The sequence below is a fragment of the Neltuma alba genome, unplaced genomic scaffold (assembly GCF_004799145.2).
Source record: "Neltuma alba isolate B1F8T4 unplaced genomic scaffold, ASM479914v2 tig00000628_pilon, whole genome shotgun sequence".
Taxonomy (NCBI): domain Eukaryota; kingdom Viridiplantae; phylum Streptophyta; class Magnoliopsida; order Fabales; family Fabaceae; genus Neltuma; species Neltuma alba.
Window position 1 is genome coordinate 187,461 of NW_021632123.1, and position 23,292 is coordinate 210,752.

At 32.8% G+C, this 23,292-nt stretch overlaps 1 protein-coding gene across 1 annotated transcript in view; it reads right to left on the minus strand.

Annotated features, from left to right (window-relative positions):
* The window catches only part of LOC114743118 (probable LRR receptor-like serine/threonine-protein kinase At3g47570), a 64,764-nt gene extending 46,027 nt beyond the window's left edge, over window positions 1-18,737 (minus strand). The window contains exons 1-2 of the mRNA XM_028931313.1: window positions 18,612-18,737; window positions 18,218-18,429 (exon numbers count right to left, since the gene is read on the minus strand). Of these exons, the coding sequence (XP_028787146.1) occupies window positions 18,218-18,429; window positions 18,612-18,737 (338 nt within the window). The remainder of the gene's footprint in view (window positions 1-18,217; window positions 18,430-18,611) is intronic.
* Window positions 18,738-23,292: the final 4,555 nt, after the last annotated feature.

Sequence of the window (23,292 nt, forward strand, 5' to 3'; positions counted from 1 at the left end):
TAAGGATGTTAAAGATTGATTGGAAATACATGATTATGCATGAATTAAGGAAGAACTTCAAGACCCTAAGCCCATGTACACCACTCGACCAAGGAAGAAGAATAGTCTAGGATTTGATTCAAGTCGATTTGATGCTTCCAATGAGTTTAGAAGGTGACAGTATGTAGGATTAAGTTAAAAATATGTTTTTAGAAGCATTAAAAATTGAAAATGGAATTTGGACCTAAAACCCTATCCTATTCGACCAACATGGGATCATAGTGAAGGAGATGGATTTTGATGAAACTAAGTTGATCCATGAATTCTACATGTAAAATTGTGTAGGAAAAATCTAAGGGAGTTAGTAAAACAAAGGAGAAATAGTGACCTTAGAGAATTAAGAAAAAGGGTTAAGGAAACTAGGAAGTGCTTGATGTTGAATTATCTAGTAATAATATGGGATGCCTTGGTGCATGATTAATAGGTATTGAGCAAGAGCAAGAGCAAGAGAAGTGTCAAGAGGAAGAGCCAAGAGATAAGAGGACAAACTCAAAGAGAGGTAGCCAGAACTTCCAATTTTGATGTCAACTTTGCATTGTTTGTTTGTTATTTGTGTTAATGCCATGATGTGATAGAGCTTACTATTTTGAAATGTATTGAACTCCATGCATTTTCTGTCTTGGCTATGTCATTGTTGAGTTACTTATGGCATGTTACTTTGTTCGTTTACCATGGCATGAACATTGCAAGAAAGCATATTGATAACTAGAAACATAACATGACTTACTTTGCATCGTTGATATTATTATCGTGGTTCTATGCTACTGAAATTTTTCCCGAAATCTCACCTTATTATGTCCAAATTCTTCCCACCTAGGAGTTGGATTTACAAGAGGAAAAGGGAAGGAGGTAGCCTTGGATTGAAGAAGCATGTATTATGTCATGTTTTTATATGACTTTGAACCTTTCAAGTATAGTGTATGTAATCATGTAATGAATATGGATGTATGACACAACAACCCTATTATGCTATAAATTATTGCTAGAATAAGTTGAGATGATGATATGCATGAAAATTACTTGTATGGGTTGGCATGACATGAATTTCCAAGTAATGACTCACAAAGAGAATAAAAATGACCAAATAAGTGCCAAAATTGGCAACCACATAAATCTAAGCAAATAGTGGAGTTTGGTCATGAAATTTGGTATACTGATAGATCTCATTTTAAGCTTTAGAATGAGTCACAAAACATTAGAATTAGAATTATGTAAAAAAAGTTACACCTATCCAAATTTAGACATAAATTCTGAAAAATTAAAAAAGTTCAAGTGAACAGTGCAACTTGGTGTTTAAATTTGGGTACTATTGAGGAGGTAATGAGATTAGTGAGCATTTTTTCCTTGTAGATCATTAAAAGAGCTTCAAATAGAACTTAGAACAACTTCATTTCAATTTTCCTAGATTTAGTTATGATTTTTCAAATTTAGCCAAAATTTTGAAAGTTGCTGTGAGTAGTAACCCGAGGACAATTTTTGAAAACTAAATTTTCAAGCATTGTGGCCAACATATATGTGGTTCCAAATGCTTATGAAGATAAGGTGTTACAACAACCCTCTCAAGATTTCACAATCTTGAGTGACTTAGAGATTGAATAATGAATGTTGAATGCAAGTAATAAATTTTTCAGCTTGGTAGCTCAAATTATTGTTCACTTTATTGAATGCTTGTTCTATTTATAATTTATCTCCAATATATTCGTTAGACTCATGAGCTTGTTTCTATTGAAGTGGAGCGGTACAGAGTGTGGTTGCCTTGCAATGGTTGAGTGCATTTAATGCCTGTGACAAAATATTAATCCTTCACCTCATATCTATTGAGCCTTAATCCCATAATTAACAACTTTCCTAACAAGATGTAAGTGGTCTAAAATAAGTGTATTAGTGTTAGGAAGCTTTAAACTAAGAAACTCAAGGCATTAATCAGTTTAATCAAATCAAAGAAGAAATCTGACACACAAAGTAACTAATTTGACTCAAACAAGTATTGGAGTGAATATTTGAAAAGAGTATCATTTAACTCAGATAAGGGTTGGAATAAGGAAAGAAAAAGTTTTGACTCGAGTAAAGCATGAAATACTGGCTCAGGATTTTCAAAGGAACAAAAGCCTTTTACTTAATGTAGCTTTGCAATTAGTTTGATAAAATGAATGACTCAAATAAGTATTCGAGTACTCAAAGGAAAATCTTTCGAAAAACTTATCATTTGTTTGAAAGCTATTTTCTAGTTCAAGAACAAAAATATTTGACTCGGATAAGACATCAAATAAAAGTATTTCTATCAGTGAAAACTTGAGCCATTTATTTGAATACTGATTAGAATAAAGAATCGTATAAGTGATTACTCGAAATAATATTCGAATAAAGTCATAAAATTGTTTTGAAAGCTTGCTTATATACATCACAAAGTTTTAGACTTGACTAGAAGCAAAACTCGAGTAATTTGGCTTAATAACTTGAATAGAAGTAGAATTTGAGCTTTGAATGTTTTGAACACTTATTTGACCAGAATAAAAACTTTGTGATGTATACAAGCAAGCTTTCAAAACGATGCTTTAATATTATTCGAGAAGGTTATTTGAATAACTTTTCAAATAAAGAAAATATTCAAATGCTTTAATATTATTCGAGTGAGGCTTCAAGTGACATATTCTGAAAAGGCTTTTTTAAAATCAGAAAGAGTTTAAGTATTGAGAGCTTTATTCGAATAAGTCATGGAATAACTTTTGGATCAAAGTAAAAAGAGTTAAGTTTCAAAAACAAGGTTGAATATTCTTTGCTGGAATGCTAACTTGAATAATAAAGAATTTGTTTAGAAAATCAAATGACTTTGAGAAGTACTCGAATAACGCAAACCTTTGATGAGAAATCCCTTGTTCATTCAAATATGTCATGGAGTAACAAACTTTGAAATCTTTTAAACAGAACAAGTTCCATTCTGAAAACATTTGTGTCATTCCAAAGTCTTTTGTCATTGTAACATCTTGAATTTTGAAGCCAGTAATTATTAGGATGCTAGTAAGGCGTAAAGAATTAGTTAAAGTCTTAGGCTCTGCTTGGATTGAGAGAAAATGAGAGAGGAAAAAAAAGTGAAGTGAAAAATGGGAGAGGAATGGAGTTTTCCCCTACTTGGATGGGAAAGAAAATATGAGAGAAAGAAAAAGTGGAAGAAAAAATAGAGTAGGTCTCATGTCCCATTTTCCTCTCAAAATTTCTCTCCACAAATGGAGAGATTTTCTCCAAAACAAATTCATTCTCCTCACTGCCCTCTCCCGCCAAACTCCCATCAGTCCTCAACCTTTCCCATTATCCACGTTGCTTCGATCCGAAGTTTCCACGTTCCCAGACTTTCGTTGCTCCATTTCAAACTCACTGTTAATCCTCCAAGGAAAGCTGATCGCATAAACCAGTAAAAAAATCAACTTCACAACTTAACCCTCTAATCTTGGATCCATCTCTTTTTTCACGTCACTTGATTGGCTGCGAGATGATTATTGACTTCAAATTAGTATACTAAAATGTGTTGTAATGCTTTGCTAACATTTGACACTACTAATTCAAAACATTTGTGTTTTCAGTAGACAATAATATATGTTATGTCTTTTGTTTTCTTCTTGTGGGCACAATATTAATGGAGATACTGAAACTACAAATATGATTAAGTTATTTATTTTTAATCATTTTATTAAAATATTAGATAATGTATAAGTTATTTATTTCCTTTTATTTTAATTAAGTTTAAAAATTATTCCCTTTTTATTTTTACACAGAAAAATAATTTTTTTGGCTAAATTATTTAGTTTCCTTGCCAATTGATTATAATAAAGGTATTTTAGTCATTCTGATATTTATACATATTCTTTCTTTCTTGTTTTCTCTCACTCATCCAAGCAAGATGAGTAATAATATTTTTTTTTAGTTTTCTCTTCTCTCTATTTTCTTTCCTCTCATTTTCTTTCCTTCTAACTTTTCTTCTAATCCAAGCAGGGGATAGGAAATAATTACTCCATATAAAAGCCTATTTTCAAGTAAGAAATGGAGAAAAATCAAGAAAGAAATAATCATTGAAAATATATAAAGGCTTAAAATAATTATGAAAAAGTTACAGATAATTATTTTGAAAAATAAAGGAGTTTATGGAAGAGTTTATTTCCCAAAAAAGAATATAGATAATTTAATATATAATTTCCTAAACTAGAGGCTTATTTTCTTGAAAAATTCAAGAAAAATAAGTAGAGGTTAATTTTTAGCTCAGAATATTTTAGAAAAATTATTTTATGGGCTAGAGAAGCTAACAAATAAAGAAAATCCATATCAAACATTATGAATTTATTTTTGGATTTATTTTACAATTTTAGCAAATCGGAGCAAGGGCAAAATGGTCCGGAGAAAATCCCCTGCGCCCACCACCCGTGCTGCCTCACCTATTAAACTCCTTTCCCCTTCTCATTTTGAATTTGTCGAGTTGTAAACTTGAGGGAGAGTTGAGCGAACCTGAGTATCTGAGAGGAGGAAGAGTTGGCGGAGGAGTGATCGGAGAGGCTCTTGTTGCATGCAACTTTGGTTTCCAAATGAGGTAAGCCTTCTAACCCATCTTCTACCTTCTATTTAACTGGTTGCGTGAGGTTTTGGAGGTTGTGGGTTGCTGAAATCTGATAGGAAGTGAAGAAATTGATGATCAAGTTATGAAAAGAGTAGTTATGGGTGGACTAAGGCTTGTTTGGGGAAGATATGGTGTTGCATGTTTTTTCCGCTGCTTATTTTGTTGCTGGTTATTGGTCACCGAAACAGGGGTTTCTGTTCTCTACGGCAGCTTCGAGTTCTAATAGAAAAAAAGTTAAAAGGGGCACGACTCATGAATCTGATATTATGCGTGTGGTTGGAATGATGATTCTTAAAGGTGGAAAGTAATCTTAGAAAAAGAGAGCTTGCATTTTATAGGGGTGTGTGATATTATGTCTTAATGAATAGAGCCTTTGAAGCTGAAATATAAATATCTATATTATGACTTATTGCTACCCGAATGAATTTGATGATTGGAAGCTAAAAGTTGATTGGGACCCATTGATTTATGACTCTGAACCTGAAATATGATTGTAGTTGTTTTAATCAATTTTTTTTAAGGCTTATGAGCTCAAAGTTGAAGCTAGGAATTTAATTGAAGCTTTCTGTTTGATATTTATCTATGTTTGCATGTGTAAAAGCTGATTATAAATTGCTGTTTTGGGGATTTTGAATATTAAATCAACGACTCAAGGTATTAAAGTATGGTTAAAGATGCCCAAATGATGATTAGATCAATGTTCTTGAAGCTGGGATTTGCTGAGCTATTGTTTATATGATATATTGCTAAAGTTGAAGCAGAATATAATGCATGAGAACTTCCTGGTTAATGCTGTCAAATTCTAAATCATGCTTAAGAGAATCTGAAATCATGATTTTAATGTGGTTCTTGAAACTAAAAAGGTGATCTGGACCTTGTTGGTTAATGTTTTAAAGTACCGAATCATTATGAAAAATCTATAAATCACGTCCAGTGATTGTAAAATGGAGTTTAGGAATGTTAAGATTTGAGAATACGGGCTCTTTTCTTCTCCCCCGTACGGACTGGTTGGTTTGGTTAAAGGGAGATAAATTTTGCTCTGGTTAATGATTCTTAAAAAACCAAAAAGGACAATGAGATGTGTAACTTACAGCCCGTTTGGTATGAGGGGAAGGAAAGGAAAATTTCAATTAAAACGATTGAAGAAGTGAAGTTAAAAGCTTTTAATTAGTTTTTATTACTCTTTTATCATACATCTTCTTTTTATTAAAATTTTAAAACCTCACTTCTCCAATTTTTTTTAAATCAAACCCATCAAAATTATTCCTCCCCTCATGTCCCTTTCCCTCATACCAAACATAGGGTTAAAATCTGAAAAAAAAAAAAAAAATCAGAATATGGCATTAAATGGTTTCTCATATGGTAAAGGAGTCAAATGCTTAAATGAGAAAACGATGATGTTATACATAGGTGTTATATTAAGGAAATATTATATTATGTACACGATCATTTTTCCTGTTATAACATGGATTTTTCTAGATGATTATTGTAGAAAGTTGAAGTGTTTGGTGCACATTTAAATGAGAATTAAGACTCCACATCCTCTAATAAAGACGGTACTTTTAGAGCTGAAAATCTCCAGATTACAGGATGAAGGCAATATTAAAACACTTAAATGTTAGAAAACTATTTAGAATGATTAAATTATACTTGAAGACTCTAAAATGATGGGTTCAGTTCTGCATTTTGTTGTATAGTGGAGGCTGGTTGACTTCTCTTTATGGGTATTGCATAGAAATGTTAAAAAGTAATGGATATAGCATGTGTGCGCGAGTCTGTAACGCTTTGGGCCTGATGAAAATTTGTAGTTGAAACTAAAGATGCAATGAACCTACTGTTTAATGCTTTTTTGGTATTAAGTATGTTCAACTTGTGTTTTAAAGTGTCAAAATGATGGTTAATGCGGTGCCAATGACGTGGAAACTTTGGAATTTGAAGTTGATTTCCTACTTATATCAAGTAAAGTTTTAAAGAGCTATATAATGAATTTGAATGGGGTATACATGTGTTGCTGATACTTAAAAGACGTATTAGAATGTTAAGCATGCCAAAACTTTATCATGATGACCAAAATTATTTGCTAGTTGCTGAAGGATTTTCTGGATTAAATGGCATTTCTTGGAACTCTATAATGATTTTATGCTTTGTTAATGTTTTGGCTAATGTTTGAGAAGCTGAAAAGTTAGTTGAATGTTACTCCCTTAACTAAATCATAATGAATTAGATAGCATGAAGAATGTAAGAAAAGAGAGAGGCTTTAGAGACGCTTAGAATATAAAGATAAAATATAAAATGTTTGTCTAAGACGACCAACCACCTTAAAAGAAGAGAATTTGCTTCAGTGGGGAGTTATAGGGAGATCCAGTTAGTTATGGGTTAACCACAGACCAAGTTTGACTCATTTTGTATTATATATATACACATGTAATGTTAGGATATAATTGGTTTCCCTACTTACCAAAAAGAAACTCAGAGCAAGGTATCAACACAAAGAAAAAGGTCGCTATAATCATTATTTTGTATGTTTTGCATTAGTTGCATGTTTGTTTGTACCATATTTGCTATAGATAAACATAAGAACATGTAGAGTCGTTACCACAGCAAGTGCCATGGCCATATGCATCCATTTTACTGTTCAGTACAATATTCTGCAAAAGTATGTGCACACCTAGCAGCTATCCAATTGATGCAATTAACCTTGGTTGATGCTAAGTTATCAAAATTGATGATGCGATTAATGTATCTTGGTTGATACCAAGTTATTAGAATCGTTAATGCGATTCTATCAAGTTATTGATGTGATTAACCTTGGTTGATGCCAAGTTAACTAAATCGTTGATGCGATTAACGTACCTTGGCTAATATCAACTGGTTAGAATTGTTGATGTGTCACATTCTGAATTTTAGGTCTAGAAGTACCGAAATTAGTCTGAAATGGACAGGTTACCATATTCTTTTTGGCAGAGGTCCCAGAGATTCCCTGAAATGATAGCAGGATTCTCAGGAATTAAATCGCAAAGGCAAAGTTTTTTAAGACTAAGAAAAGAAGAAGTTAGAGAATTAGAAGAAGTCTCGGGATCCAAGAATGAGAAATAGAGATAAATATAGACCAAAGGTTATGCTAGAGGGCTCAATGAGGTGAATTTTGAGGTTAAGCCAAATTAGGGAAAAATTGTAATTTTGTAAGGTTTTAGGCCGGTAAGGGCAAAAATAAAAATTATGCCTGAAAATCCCAGAAAAATCTCAGAAAATGGGAAATGGTAGGTTAAGGCCCAAACACTTCAGAAAAATTTCAGAAAAATAGGAATAAGGTTCATAGGTCTGTATGAGGCTAAAAATGACGAAAATGCTCCTAGAAGGAAATTGTGGAATTCCCAGGGTTTTGACTGATTAGGAATATTTTTAAAAATGGATTATTTAAAATATAGGGAGGCCTCAGAGAATTGGAAGAAAATGGAAGAAAATACTGAAGGAATTATCACAGGTTTTAAAAATAATTCCGTCCCCCAAAAGTGAAAAGGTTGGCTTTAATAGAATTTAAAGCCTATTTATATACTGTCCGAGAAAAGTTAAAGTCAAATGTCTAGAGGTTGACTTTTGACTTAAGAAAAATTAGAAGAATTCCCTGTGATGAATAAATAGTATTAGTACTTAGAGACAAATTCTCAAAGTCGTGGACTGGTAGAAAGAATTTGGTCAAGAGCACTCCGAAATAAATATTATTAATTATTTTAATTGTTTTAATGGAAGAACAAGGAAAGAGCATCACTCTCTCTTTGGGCATGTTATATAATGCCATGTCAATTTATTTGAGGTGAGAAAATGGTACCATAACATGTTCCAGTGGTCCTGGAAAAGTCAGGATTCCAAAAAGTACTCTATACGGTGCAGAATGGCAAGATAGGTGGAGGAATACCTAAGGGTTGTATTTTGCACGAATTTTATATTAATTTCCTTTCTATTTTAATATCAAAATGATGAAGGAATATGGAAGAAACAAGTGTACGGTTAGATGGGAAAACGAGGTATTGCGTGTACAGTTGGATGTATGACACGTGTACGGTCAGATGCAAGACACGTGTACGGTTGGATTAAAGGCATGTGGCTTGATGATGCAAGCATGATGTCATCAAGATGATATAAGCATGATGTCATAGGACACATTTCATCACAAGATAAAAAGAGAAAATGAACAGTTCAGATCAAGCCACATGTTTTTAAGATCAACGGCTCAGATTCAGTCTTGTTTTCTATAAATACCCCCTCTCCACCCCTTATTTTCATACAATCCATGGACCTATGGGGAAATTCTTGCAAAATGGATTCTAGAGAGGGAAAGAAGAAGGAGAAAGAAAGGCCAAGCGGTTATATGCAAGATCAAGTTCCAAAACAAAGTATGTTCATGGTTTTTAATATAGTTTTCACTACCCTTGTTATTGTTGAGTTTGGTTATGGATTCTAATAATTTTTGGGAGCTTGAAACTCTAAGGGGCATGCTGCACGAAATTCTTAAGAATAAGAAAAGATAAAATTGATGTTAGAATAATGTTTAAAGGCTTAAAAGGAACAAGAATCAAGTGACTTTATGTTAAAATTGGTTGAATTGCATGATTATGTAACTTGAGTTATATTTCGATCAAGGCTAATTGTTGGGGAAGGAGTTTGATTTTGATTATTTGAGTTTGGAAATAGATTTTACATGTAAAATTGTGCGGGAATAGTATGTGGAATTAATTTTAGAAAAGTTAAAAATCAAGCTCAAAAGTTATAAGTCAATATAACTCAAAGAAAACAAAGTGTTGTTGTTGTTGATTACTATGGCTCTAATGAATGAGTAGAAATGATATATTGATGCATTTAGGGTCATAAGATATTGAGGAAGATGAATGGCAAAGGTTGAGCAAACAATCTTAATGGCAAAGGGAGCAAGAGGAAGTAAAGAGAAAGTTTAAAGACATAAGGTAGCAAACTTGATCTTATTCTTATGTGCTTAGTATTTTCTTACATGTATGACATGTTTCTATATTATATAATTTTATGAACTCGTGTTGTGATTGTGAATGTGTTTGAAATATGTCATAGGCTTATATGTTTTATGGTAAATGCATAATGATTTCTGAACATGTCATTATGTTATAAAGATATTAAGTTACAAGCATGTTATAAATGCCAAGCTTGCCATGTATGTTTGGGGTGGTTATTGTTTGCTACTGAGATTCTCTCGAATCTCATTCCTCCCTAACTAACCATTTAGGTCAAGTATGATGGACAATGATTGCATGAAGGAGAGCATGAGAAGGAAAGAGAAGAAAGTGAAGAACTATTTATGTTAATGAGTGAAGCTATTAGTTAATGTATAATTCTTCTATTGTGTAAATTATGTATATAAATGCCAATGATGCAATGTATTTGTTTAGAATGTTTATGATATGAATGGAAATGTATGAGAATGAATGGAAAAGAATAAAGCCAAATTATGCATGCCAAAACAATAAAAAGAATTAAAGCAAGAATTATCTAATGAATAAAACGTAGATCTTAGAGCAGTCAGCTTCCAGTTCCAGTTTGACCTATCAAATGTACTAGTTAAGCCATGAAACTTGACAGACATATTATACATATCTCAAGCTTTAAAATGATAGGTAGATTACCTTAATTTGATGTGTATACTAAGAGATACAAATTTCCAAAGTCGAGCCAAGAAAACTGAAAGTTCCAAAATTTATCAAATGAACAGTGATTTTCATAAATTAAATTGTACGAATTGGTTTGAGATAAGTCTAGTTTGATATTTTTTTTCTCTGTAGAGAATTGAAAGAGATTTGACTAGAATTTTGAAGCATCTCAATACGATTTTTGTAGAATCATTTATGATTTTTCAAAATTGGACCAAAAAATCTAGAATTTACCCAGTGTACAGTAATTCAAGAACTAATTGTAAATTTTTAATCTACGGACTTGTTTTATAAATCATTTGAACCGTAACGCTTTTGAACGCATATTCTGAAGGGTTAAAGGAAGGATATTTAATGATACGATTTTACTAAAAAGATTGCTAATGCAATATCATGACACTAGCATTTTATTTGTAATCGTTTTATTTGCATAGATATATGTGTAATTTAGATATATGCCCATGAATATCCATGAGTTAGTTATTCAATTTAGTTCAGATATTGAGTTATGTAGCTGCTTGCTTATTTAGTCGTGCAGTTGCCTATTTATTTAGTTATTCAATATTTAGTTAATCAATTATGTATATGAGATTCAGTTATGTGAGGGAATGTGATTTGGTTTATTCAGTTTAGTTATTTGTAAGGTGTTATTATCCACGTTTTGTTTTGTATATAGATTTGAATTGAAAGTGACATTAGTCTATTAGAATTTCTTTCAAATTTAGAATATGCTCTTCATTCATTTTAATAATGAAAACTATAATACAAATTCGTGTATAATTTAAGAAACAATAATTAATGCTATCATGAATTTGAAGACAAAATAAATATTTGCAATCCTATCAAAACATACAATCATAATTAATTATGAACCAAACCGTCGATAAAATCAACATTTTTCCATGAGAATTCTACAAGACATTGATACTAATTGAAAAATCCAATTATAATATACATGATTTAATAAAATGAAAATTTTGGACTTGAAATGAAGAAATAAAAAATTTTACTATAAAATATTATTAGCCCTTTAGTCACTAAAACATAATAGATTCTTGTACAAATATCATTGATATAAAACCTTAGTTCTGAATTCTTTAAATTTCTCAGGAGATTTTCAGAGGAAAAAATGCTTTAAAATGACATGATTTCAAAGCCCTTTAATTGTCATGAAAAATTTCATGAAAAGAAAAAAAAAATTGAACTTCTTCATTACACATCGAGTTAAAAGTTCAAATTTTCTCAATTATATAACGAAACAAAGTGCATGACCACCATTGTCATGTCCTCTCAAAAATTCCAGCGAAATTTGTACTTGATCATCCCTAAAGGAGTTAAAATTTAGGGAAAAAGATAGAAAAATGCTCCTTAAACTTTATAATCCCCAAATGGTATGTTAAATTTCAGAAATCACAATTTGGTCTCAAGAGACGAAATTGGGATTATTATGTAAAATGAAAAGACCAAATTACCCTTGATTTTAGATATTGTTTTTAAAATATCACAGCCCCCAACAATTGGTCACCGGAGTTTCGTCGGTCGGAAAATTTTTTTTTGAAAATTTTTACAATTTCAGTATAACGGTTAACAACTTTTGTAATGATATTAACAACTTCAGTATAGCAACTAACAACAGGTTTTCTGGAAAATTCAACAAACTCTAGCGACCGGAAATAATTTTTTTGAAAACTTTTACAACTTCAATATAACCGTTAACAATTTTTATAATGCTATCAACAACTTCAATATAGCAATTCACAACAGGTTTTCTGGAAAATTCAACAAGTTCCGGTGACCGGAAACAATTTTTTTGAAAATTTTTACAACTTCAGTATAATGGTTAACAACTTTTATGACCTTATTAATAACTTCAGTATAGCGGTTAACAACAGGTTTTTGAGTTTGTTAATAGCATTACTGAAGTTATAAAAATGCCACTTTTTGAATTTTCCGAAAAACCTGTTGTTAACTATTATATCGAAGTTGTTAACCGTTATACTGAAATTGTAAAAATTTTCAAAAAAAAACAAATGTAATTGTTAACGTTATACTGAAGTTGAAAATTTTTACAACTTCAGTATAACGGTTAACAACTTTTATAATGCTATTAACAGCTTTAATATAGCAATTAACAACAGGTTTTCTGGAAAATTCAACAAGCTCCGGTGACTGGAAACAATTTTTTTAAAAATTTTTACAACTTCAGTATAACGGTTAACGACTTTTGTAATTATATTAACAACTTTAGTATAGCGGTTAACAACAGGTTTTTGAGTTTGTTAATAGCATTACTGAAGTTATAAAAATGCCATTTTTTGAATTTTTCGAAAAACTTGTTGTTAGCTACTATATCGAAATTGTTAACCGTTATACTGAAGTTGTAAAATTTTTCAAAAAAAACGTAATTGTTAACGTTATACTGAAATTAAAATTTTTTACAACTTCAGTATAACCGTTAACAACTTTTATAATGTTATTAACAAGTTCAATATAGCAATTAACAACAGGTTTTCTGGAAAATTCAACAAGCTCTGGCGACCGGAAATAATGTTTTTTGAAAATTTTTACAACTTCAGTATAACGGTTAACAACTTTTGTAATTCTATTAATAACTTCAGTATAGCAGTTAACAACAGGTTTTTCAGAAAATTCAAAAAGTGGTATTTTTATAACTTCAGTAATGCTGTTAACAAACTCAAAAATCTGTTGTTAACCGCTATACTGAAGTTGTTAATAAGGTCATAAAATTGTTAACCGTTATACTGAAATTGTAAAAATTTTCAAAAAAATTGTTTCCGGTCACCGGAGCTTGTTGAATTTTCTAGAAAACCTGTTGTTAATTGCTATATTGAAGTTGTTAATATCATTATAAAAGTTGTTAACGGTTATATTGAAGTTGTAAAAGTTTCTTAAAAAATTGTTTCCGATCGCCGAAGTTTGTTGAATTTCTTAGAAAACCTGTTGTTAATTGCTATACTGAAGTTGTTAATATCATTACAAAAGTTGTTAACCATTATACTAAAGCTGTAAAAAAATTTTTAAAAATTTTTTTTGACCAACGGAACTCTGGTGACCAATTGTCGGCTGGTCGTCGGAGCTCCGGTGATTGCCGCCACCGGAGCTCCAGTGACTGGCCGGCCAGTAGGGGTTGTGATATTTTAAAAACAATATTTAAAATCAAGGGCAATTTGGTCTTTTCCTTTCACATAATAATCCCAATTTGGTCTCTTGAGACCAAATTAGGATTTCTGAAATTTAACATACCATTTGGGGATTATGAAGTTTAAGTAGCATTTTTTTGTCTTTTTCCCTAAAATTTAATGTTTAAATTCTTATAAATTACTAGCTCATGAAATTTTTCAAGTAAGACGTCCATGAGAGCAGTGAAGTTTAGAACTCATTTTCCTATCACAAAAAGAAATGTAAGGAGCTCAAGGTTTGCAATGCTTTAGATGTTTCATGACTTTCGTTAAGTAAAAGTTTCCTTAGAGTAACAAGATTTCAGAGCTACTTGATTCTTATAAATTTTCTTGCTGAAAATGTTCATATAAGACTAAATAAAATTTTAAATTAATATTTTTCTCACTAAATACATCTATAATAAACACTCAATTTTGAACTCATAGCATGCGATCCTAGAAGAGGCATTCAGAAAATTATTGTACTATTTCTTCTAGTTTTTACTACAACAAAATATTTCTCAATGAAGTTATTACTGTATTGGATAATTCAATCTCATTGAATGTGCATATATTAATTTATTTTCAATGGTGAAAACATATTTGATACAGTTTATCATTAGAATAATAAAGTTGGGTATCAAGAGTATAATTAAATTTTCTTCAATTTTAAAATACTGAATAGTTATTACTCCCATTTTTTTTAGGAAAAAACTACTACTCGTTATAGCTGAGATGAACTAATGACTAAAAGTATGATTTGTAAATTTGATCTCTTAAATTATTTCACCACATATGTGAGTAATCTTTATTGTAGATTAGAAATAAAGGACCAATAGAAAAAATAGTGAAGCATGGATCATTTTATTCTTTATCATAGATAAGAAGCAAACAAGCTAGCAAAAGAGAAACCAAAGTTGCAAAGGGCATAATGTCATAGCACTATCACAACATTTTATTCTTTATTATTATAGATAACAAGTAATAAAGTGGTGGACTTAAATAGAAACAGTGTAACATTCAAACTTTTAGACCTAGAAGTACCAGAAATAGCCTGAATTGGATAAACTACTAGACTCCTTTTGGGCAGAAGTCTCAAAGATGAGAAAGGATGTCATAGCAGTTTCAGGGACTAAACTGCAAAGTAAAAGTTTTCAGGGGCTCAAGTATAATCAAGGCTAAAGGCTCCAGTAAAGTCTTGAAGGGTCCAGAAAGAGAAAAGAGAATAGAAATAGGCCAAAGATTAAGTTAGAAGCCTCAAAGAGATGGTTATATGAAGCTAAGTCCAAGCAGGGACTAAACCATAAATTCAGAAAGTTATGACCAACTGGGGTAAAAATGGAAGATTATACAGAGAATTCCAAGAAAATCCTAGAAAATGGGAAATAATATTCTAAGACTCTTATGCGAAGAGAAATGACGAAAGTACCCCTGAGGCAGCTTAAATAGAATTTATGAGGTTATGGCCGGTAAAAAGTATATTATTTGAGGTAATTATTTAAAATAGCAAGAGACCTCAAAAATGTATACAAAAATGAGATTAAATGGTTGAAAGGTTGTACTAATTTATAAAATTAGTCCGCAACCAAAAGGCCAGTGGAGTGGCTTTAATAAATTAAAAAGCCGATTATGCCGATAAAAGGGTATTTTAGTAAATGAATTTTTATGCAAGGCTTAAAGGAAGTGTTATGGCCTAAGAAAATTCATAGATATTCTCTAGAATTAAAGGGAATTTATGGAGTAAATAGAAGAATTTTCTGAGCTTCAGAAGGCCATAAAGAAAGCCGGAGAAACGTGAGCCAAGTAAATTCGGAGGAAACTTAGGAAACAAGTTTGATCCAACAGCTAGGATCTAATCTCCCTTCTCCTCCATCACTTTTATGACACTTGACATCTTCTAGAAGGTTGAGGTAAGCATGATGCAAGAAGATGATACAATAATGATGTAAAAGTCAACTTGAAATTCCAAGATTGCCCTTACCCTTTCTATTAGCCACCAAGGGCATTTTGGTCCATTCAAGTCAAATTTTTTGCTATAAATAGGCACTCCTCCCCTCATATTTTGGCCAAGCAAGGAAGCATAGGGGAAACTTTGTTACTCTTGCATGTAGAGAGAGAAAGAGCTATTTCTAGTGAGAGAAAGTCCACCTAAGTTCAAGCTTCAAGATCAAGGTATGTGATGGTTATAGCACCTGATTTTATGCCTATTTTGAATTAGTTAATGTGCGTATCTAATTCTGAAATTTGGCATGCTTAAATTATACTCTGTAAGCTTTAAATCCATGGTAGAACACTTCATTTGGATATGTGTATGATTTATGGTGATTTTTCAAAGTTAGGGTTTGAAATCTGGAAACAGTGTTGAACCATTGGAAGAGTGTCGAGTTCCATACAATTTCGGTACTGTTCAGAATAGAATTGATTCCTAAAACTATTTTTCATGTAAAATTAACTTAAGGATATTTCAGTGAGACTTGGAACCACTCAATTTGGATTTTTCTAGAATTAATTATGAATTTTCAAATTTGAGCAAAAATTATGGAATTCCTGCGTGAACAGTACCTGCGAAGCAAATTTTTCAGATTTGATCTTCTTGAATCTAAGGCCATCTAAAGTGGTCCTAATTGACAAGAAATGGATCTTGAGGATGAGAAATAATGAGATTTATGTTAGAAAAGCTAGAAAGAAAACCCTAAGACCAAGAGAAAGGATTGAGGTTCAAGAGAGGTAGTCTTGAATATTATGTAATCTCTTGGTCCTAATAGATTGTATGATCATGTGACTATGTTTAGGACCTTAAAATATCCAAGAGGATGTTTGGTGATGTTAATCGAATTCCCACATGGTTGGAAAGTCAAGGGAGTCAAAGGAAAAGTAAGAGGAAAGCTTGAGATGCAAGGAAGTGAACTTACCTATTGTCATTGCTTGGTATTGTATGCTTGTGTGTTGCCGTGTACATGTTATTGAATGTTATTGTGACATGTTTTAGCTACTGTAATTTCTATTCATGATGAGTAGATTATATCTCCATGGCCATGTATCAAGAAGTTAGCTTTGAGCATGCTAGTATGTCACTAATTAACAAGAGAATAAACAAGTTACATGTAGTGCATTAGCATCCATCTAGCATGATTAATATGGTATTGTTTGCTACTGAGATTCTCCCGAATCTCACCCCCTTCCTAACCAACCATTTAGGTCAATCATCAATGGGCAATAATGGCATGAGAAGCAAGGAGAAGAAAGTGGAGAATTGTTCATGTTAATGAATGATATTATTATTCAATGTGTAATTCTCCTATTATGTAATTGATATTGTGGATGCCTATGATGCCATGTATTTAATTATAATGCTTATGGCATGTATAAAAATGTATGAGTATGAACGGGAAAGATTAAGCCCATGTTATGAATGTTAAAGAAATAAAAAGAATTAATGTAAAGAGATGTTAAGGGATAAAACATAGGTCCTGGAGCAGTGAGTTTATAGCTCTAGTTTGACCTATCAAAAGAATGAGTTAAGTGACGAAATTTGGCAGACTCATAGAACATATCCCAAGCTTTAAAATGAGAGGTAGATCATCTAAATTGGATGTGTACACAAGGAGATACAAATTTTCAAAGTTGAGGCATAGAATCTGGAAGTTCCAGATTTTACAAAATAAACAGTAACATTTATTAATTAAAATGTACGAATTGGGCAAGGATAAGTCTAATTGGATATTTTTCTCTTAAAGAGCATTGAAATATCTTTCTGTAGAATTTTAGACCCTGATACGATTTTTATGGAATTAATTATGAATTTTTGAAGTTGGCCCTGTAATCTGGAACTTAAACAATGAATAGTAACCTGAGTAATTATGTTGAAATTTTAAATCTACGGGCTTGTGTCATGATCTGCTTGAATCATAACGCTTATGAATGCGTACTTTGAGGGGTTAAAGGTAGAACGTTTCAAACAGATTGAGTCTTGGCAGATCGAAACTTGAGAAAGTTTGGGAAGGTGAATTCATCAGCTATGTAGTGCCACTAAGTAAAATGGACTAATTTAGGCCAAGTGAAGTCAGGATAATTCCTTGTCCCATCTAAGCTCAAAATATCTGAAGGAGGTTGAACCACCTTATCTCCTTTAGGGTTCATAAAGAATGCTAAGGACCTACTATTGCACTGGTTGTTCACTACTGCCCTGTGTCGACTGCTTTTGAGCCTCCCATTTGTCAAAGCTTGCAACACCGCATTGAAAATACATATACAAATTCAATTAAGTTGAATGCTAAAAGTGTATAGAGAATAGGTTTAAGGAAAAAGGACGCATATATGTACCATGAAAGTATCACCAATGTTGATGACAAAGGAATTAGGAAGAGGTTCAATAGTGAACCATTTGTTGCCTGAGAAAACTGAGTCCTCCAACATGATCTTGGTGTAGTATGGTGAGTGAGGTTGGGCCACGATGCGGTCCTGTGCCTAGAACCTCAGTGGGAACTTGGCAATAAGGGTAATTGTTGCATCTCATTAAGGAGCATCCATCTGAGAAAAATTCTCTCAGATACATCTGATTTAACCCTAAGCTTATTGATAGAAAATCCATCATCTTTATTCCTAACTCCTTCATTGCTTCATAGTACTTTTAGAAAACCTCCCTAAAAAACTATTCAAAATATGACAAAATCAATGTTTTCTATGCACATGTACATGTTTGTGGAAAAAAAATTACGTACCTAGTTTCATAAAAGTCTTGGCCTAAGGTGGAGACAAAGTAGTCTCTAATAGCAGGTTGTGGATCATCATGAGGAAGCAAGAAAGTGAGGGTCTCCTTCCAAGTTAGGTTAGAAGAGAAGCGTTCAGAATGAGCACCTGGATAGCCTGCCAAGGAACTCTTAGGTTTATAGGCCTTTACTTTTGCATCAACCGGTTGCTTAAAGTAAGCATCCTATGCTGATATGTTTTCTTGATCAAATCGTCATCGACTCCATGATTGATTACTACAAAGAAGTAGTGCACTAGGCAAGCCTATCTGATTTGTTCAATACCTTGATTGATGGCTTTTTGTTCTCCACGTAGGACTCCTCCTAAGTTTATAATTGGTGCTTCCAACTGACCTTGGGCTTATACCAAATATTCCTTTGACCATACACAGTTTTTAGGTAACTCAACCTCGTTCCCAAGCTCACATGGAAACACAAGTTCTTCTTTCCTCTCCTCGTGCTTTTGTTCACTCAACAACACATTTGAAGCCATCTTGTCTCCTTATGCTTATGATGACAAGCACATACGAAACTGATGACTAGTAAGCTTCTTATATAGATGTATGTAAGACTAGTTAGGCCCATTTCATTATGGGATGTTGTGTAATTTACATCTGTCCAAGTTGTGTGGGTCCATCGGGTCAGAAATACATGTGCATGTAATAATATTAAATGGTTCGTTCATTGAATAAAAAAGTGTTCATGTATATGAATTGATTATACTAAGAGTATATACCCTTGCGTCTATTTGTTTATTGAAAAATGTTCATGAATACGTATTTAATATGAGATGCATATGTTCAAGGTGAATGAACCTTGCAGTGATGTTGAATAACCAAAGAATTAAATGCACCTTATAGAATAAAGAAATGATATAAATCAAAGTAGTTCATGTATGCTTATTTATGAATTCAAAGTGAGAATGTGAGATTCATGTATTCAAATGATTCATCCAGTGAATAAAGGTTGAATATATATATATTGGAGTTCTAATAAAGATATTGCCATTAAGTTTGACTAATTTGGTAAATTACTAGAACTAGTTGGCCATCAGACCACCAGGTCATCGTCATCGCTTGCTATTGGATATTGTCAAGAAATTAATATTAACATCTTAATAATTTAATTAAAGGGAAAATGACAAGAAAAGACTATTGAATTCTGAAATAACAAAATGTGCATGCAAATTACTGAAATGACAAAATGGGCATGGGGTATTAATATGGAATTTTGACAATTCGGTAAAAACATTGAAATACCCCTGAACTTGTCTGAAGACATGAAGAACACATGACAAGTAATAGCAGAAGAAAGAGAGGTGAGAAAACGAAAATGAAGCTGGAGCAAGGTCGAACGCTGAGAAGACGAAAAAGGTAAGGAAATTTTCCCCTAAAATGCTCCTATCTACTCCTCCAACTATCACCATTCTACAAATCTGATTTATTATGATGGAATTCCTTTGTGGTCAACTTGGTTTGCAATGAGAGAGGGGTTGAATGTGGGTATTACGTAAGAAAGTGGAGCTTAACGATAGGTTTGGGTTTTCAAGTCGGTTTACTGGTGCATGGTCGAATGGGGATGGGTTTATGAGTATAGATGGTTTAAATGAAGAATCTGATCAGGATGGGAGAGTGATGCATCAGAAATGGAAAAATAGTGGGAACTAATAACGTGGGCATGAAGTTTGAGGGCCAACAGTAAGCACGAGATGGTCAGTGTTGTTAAATTCATTATTGGAATTGTGAAATCCCATATTTAAGTTGTTAATGCAGCAAGTGGGTGTGTGCGTTTTTTGGGTATTGCATTTTTTGTGAAATCCTAAGAAAAGTTTTAAAATCCTGATAAATGAAATTGATTATTAGGGATCTAAAATATTGATTTATGCTTCTCTGGTGCAAGTTACATAGCTTTGATGACATCTAACATTGGGTCAACATCTTCAAAGCGTCTTGCTTGTTACTTTTAAGTGGGTGGGAACTTTGCAGAAAATGGTGATGGTGAAGTTAAGTACAATGGTGGAACTATCAGGGTAAGAGTGATAAAGGAGGGTATAAGGCTTGAAGATTTGAGAGTTATGATAGGAGGATGGTTTGGTGTAGATAGTAATGGTCGTGATATTAAATACACATTGGGCTTTAATGATAGGATATTAATAGATCTCATTGATGATGATGAAGTTGACAACCTATTTTAGTATAATGATAGTAATGCACGTGTTTACGTAGCAGCTAAAGGTAATGAGAATGCAGAGGAAGAAGTGGCTGATCAAAACAGGTAAGTCACAAATTTTTGGTTATGGAAGTTGTTAATTGCCATAATGTTGTTGTCAATATCATAACAAATGTTGTAATTATACATGCAGCATGTCAAAATTGTCGGGACTGTCACAGCAAAATGATGAGCCAATGATTCAGGATGTTGTCGAATGTGTGAATTACATAGTAGCTAAAAATGTTCTTAGCCTGCCATATGCAGTAGAGAGTACACCAACTCCTTTGTCAGGGATGAATTCCTTGAAATAGAAGACGATATTATTAGGATTGAGGCAGACTTTTGTAAATGCGGATGATTTCAAAAAGAAACTACACAAATTCAACATTGCAAACAAATTTGAGTATAAATATATGAAGAATTCTAATGCCCATATGTATGTCAAATGCAATGTTGAAGGTTGTCCATGGAAGATCAATGCGAGAGCAGCTGGAAAGAGTACTCCAGCATTTTTACGTGTAACGACATTAAAAAATGAGCATGTTCATAATGCCCAAGACAATCTTCACGTGACACATAATGGATCAGCTAGCTTGACATCATCAATTATAATTAAAGAGGTTAGGGATCATATAAACATGCGTCCAAATGATATAAGAAAGAGATTGGAAAGAGATTATGATGTGAAGTTGATATATAAGCAAGCATACAGGGCCAAGGAAAAAGCGTTGGAGGACATACATGGCAGACCTGATTAAACTTATATGCTTATTCCATGGATATGTGACCGGTTGAAGGAAACTGATGACAAAACAGTGGCAAAATGGTTGGCTACAAGGAACAACACATTTGAGTGTGTATTCATAGCCTATGGGTGTTGTATAGAGGGCTTTATTGCTGGTGCTAGACATGTAGTATATATTAAAGGAAGTCATTTAAGTGGACCATATAAGGGGACACTACTTTCAGTGTCAGTTTATGATGTGGACAATGAATTATTACCTTTTGCCATTGTGATTGTGAAGGGAGAGACACTTAAGGATTAGACATGGTTTTTATATATGATTGAGGAGATAGTTAGGTCAATGTAATTAATAATTATTTCAGACCGACACAATGCAATTATAGGCGCTGTCCAAACAATATTCAGAGGTGAGTGACATGCGTATTGTTACAGACATGTTAAGGAGAATTTTAGTGTGCAAATGATCAAGTTAAATAGAGGAAAAAGGAAGACAAGTGGCAACATAAGGGAGGATGGACTGCATTTCCTAGATGCCATTGCATATACAAGGCTTGACATAGAGTTTGATCAAGCAATGGATAACATGAGACACTTGAATTCCCAATTATTTGAATGGCTTGTCAATCATGGTGATATTCTCAAGCGGGTCTTAACCAAGTTCCCTTTTAAATAATGGAACAACATAATAACAAACCTTGTGAAGTTATTCAATGCGTGGATGTTGAAGGAGAGACAATATAATGTTGCCTAACTTATACATGAGCATCGTGAAAAAGTGGCCAGGAAGATGTATGCAGCAAGCATGGCAATGAGTAAATGGAAGAATGGTGTAGGCCTAAACAAAAATGCAACATTGATGGAAAATGTGGTGAGATCTGCACAAATATTAAGTGTTCCTTGCAAAAGGGGGAGGGTGTGTGTCCACATAGCAAAAGGAGCTATTAATGTTGATCTTGGAAAAGGTGAATGTAGCTGTGCAGCTTGGCAAATGTTAGGCATCCCATGCTCGCATGCATGTGCAGCTATCAAGGCCTTGAATTGCAATGTGTATGATTTTGTTAAAGAATGCTGCAAGATTACATCCCCAGCAAATGATTTATGGTAGGACAATGACTGCGGTGGTGACAATCAACATGCCAAATCCTAATAACTATTAGCTGCAAGATATAGCAAGTCAAGTGTTCTTAGCACCACCTTTGACTAGTTGATCGCTTAGAAGGCCTAGGATAAACAAGCAAGAGTTGCAGTTTCAAAACAAGAAGGTGTACTATTATAGCGCATGCAAGCAAATTGGCCATACAAGAAGAAGATGCAAGAATCTAAACCCAAGTTAAGGTTTGATGTCAATACCAACAGGGGTAATTTTTTTGGTAGGAATGGAATAACTTTTGAACCCTTTTTAATTTTTTTGGAAAAGGGGTGATAGGTAGGCTATCTTTTTTGTAAATGATGTTGATTAGGCAGGATATGTTATGTAATCTGAATGACAAGAAAACATTAGGCGGTGGGCTAATCTTAATGTTAGCTTGTCATTTGGATATCAGTTATGTAGCTTCTGTGATGTGCCTACTGGTTTTTGTTAAATATTATCACTTCAGTGGTCAATTCTATTACACATGTAGTAAAGTCTGAATGTAATGTAAACATTCTATGATGGGTGGGTTATCCTTTTTGTAAATGATGTTAACTGGGTAGGATATGTTCTGTAATCTGAATGACAAGGAAACAGTAGGTGGTGGGTTAATCTTAATGTTAACTTCTCATTTGAATATAAGTTATGTAGCTTCTGTCATGGGCCTACTGGTTTTTGGTAAATATTGTCACTTCAGTGGTCAATTCCATTACACATGTAGTAAAGTCTTAATGTTAATGTAAACATCCTATGTTCTTCAGGTGTACTTCTATGCTATTTTGTCAACACATTTGACCTTTTGTTTAATGCCCTCGAGATGGTGGAAGTTGCCAATGGGTATGACTGGAGTGGTTAATGTCATTAACGATGTTGTTATTCACATTACCAATGTTATTATTATCATTTTCGGGGTAGTGAAACTCCTTGAAAATATATGTTACTTGACTTTGAAATAAAGGA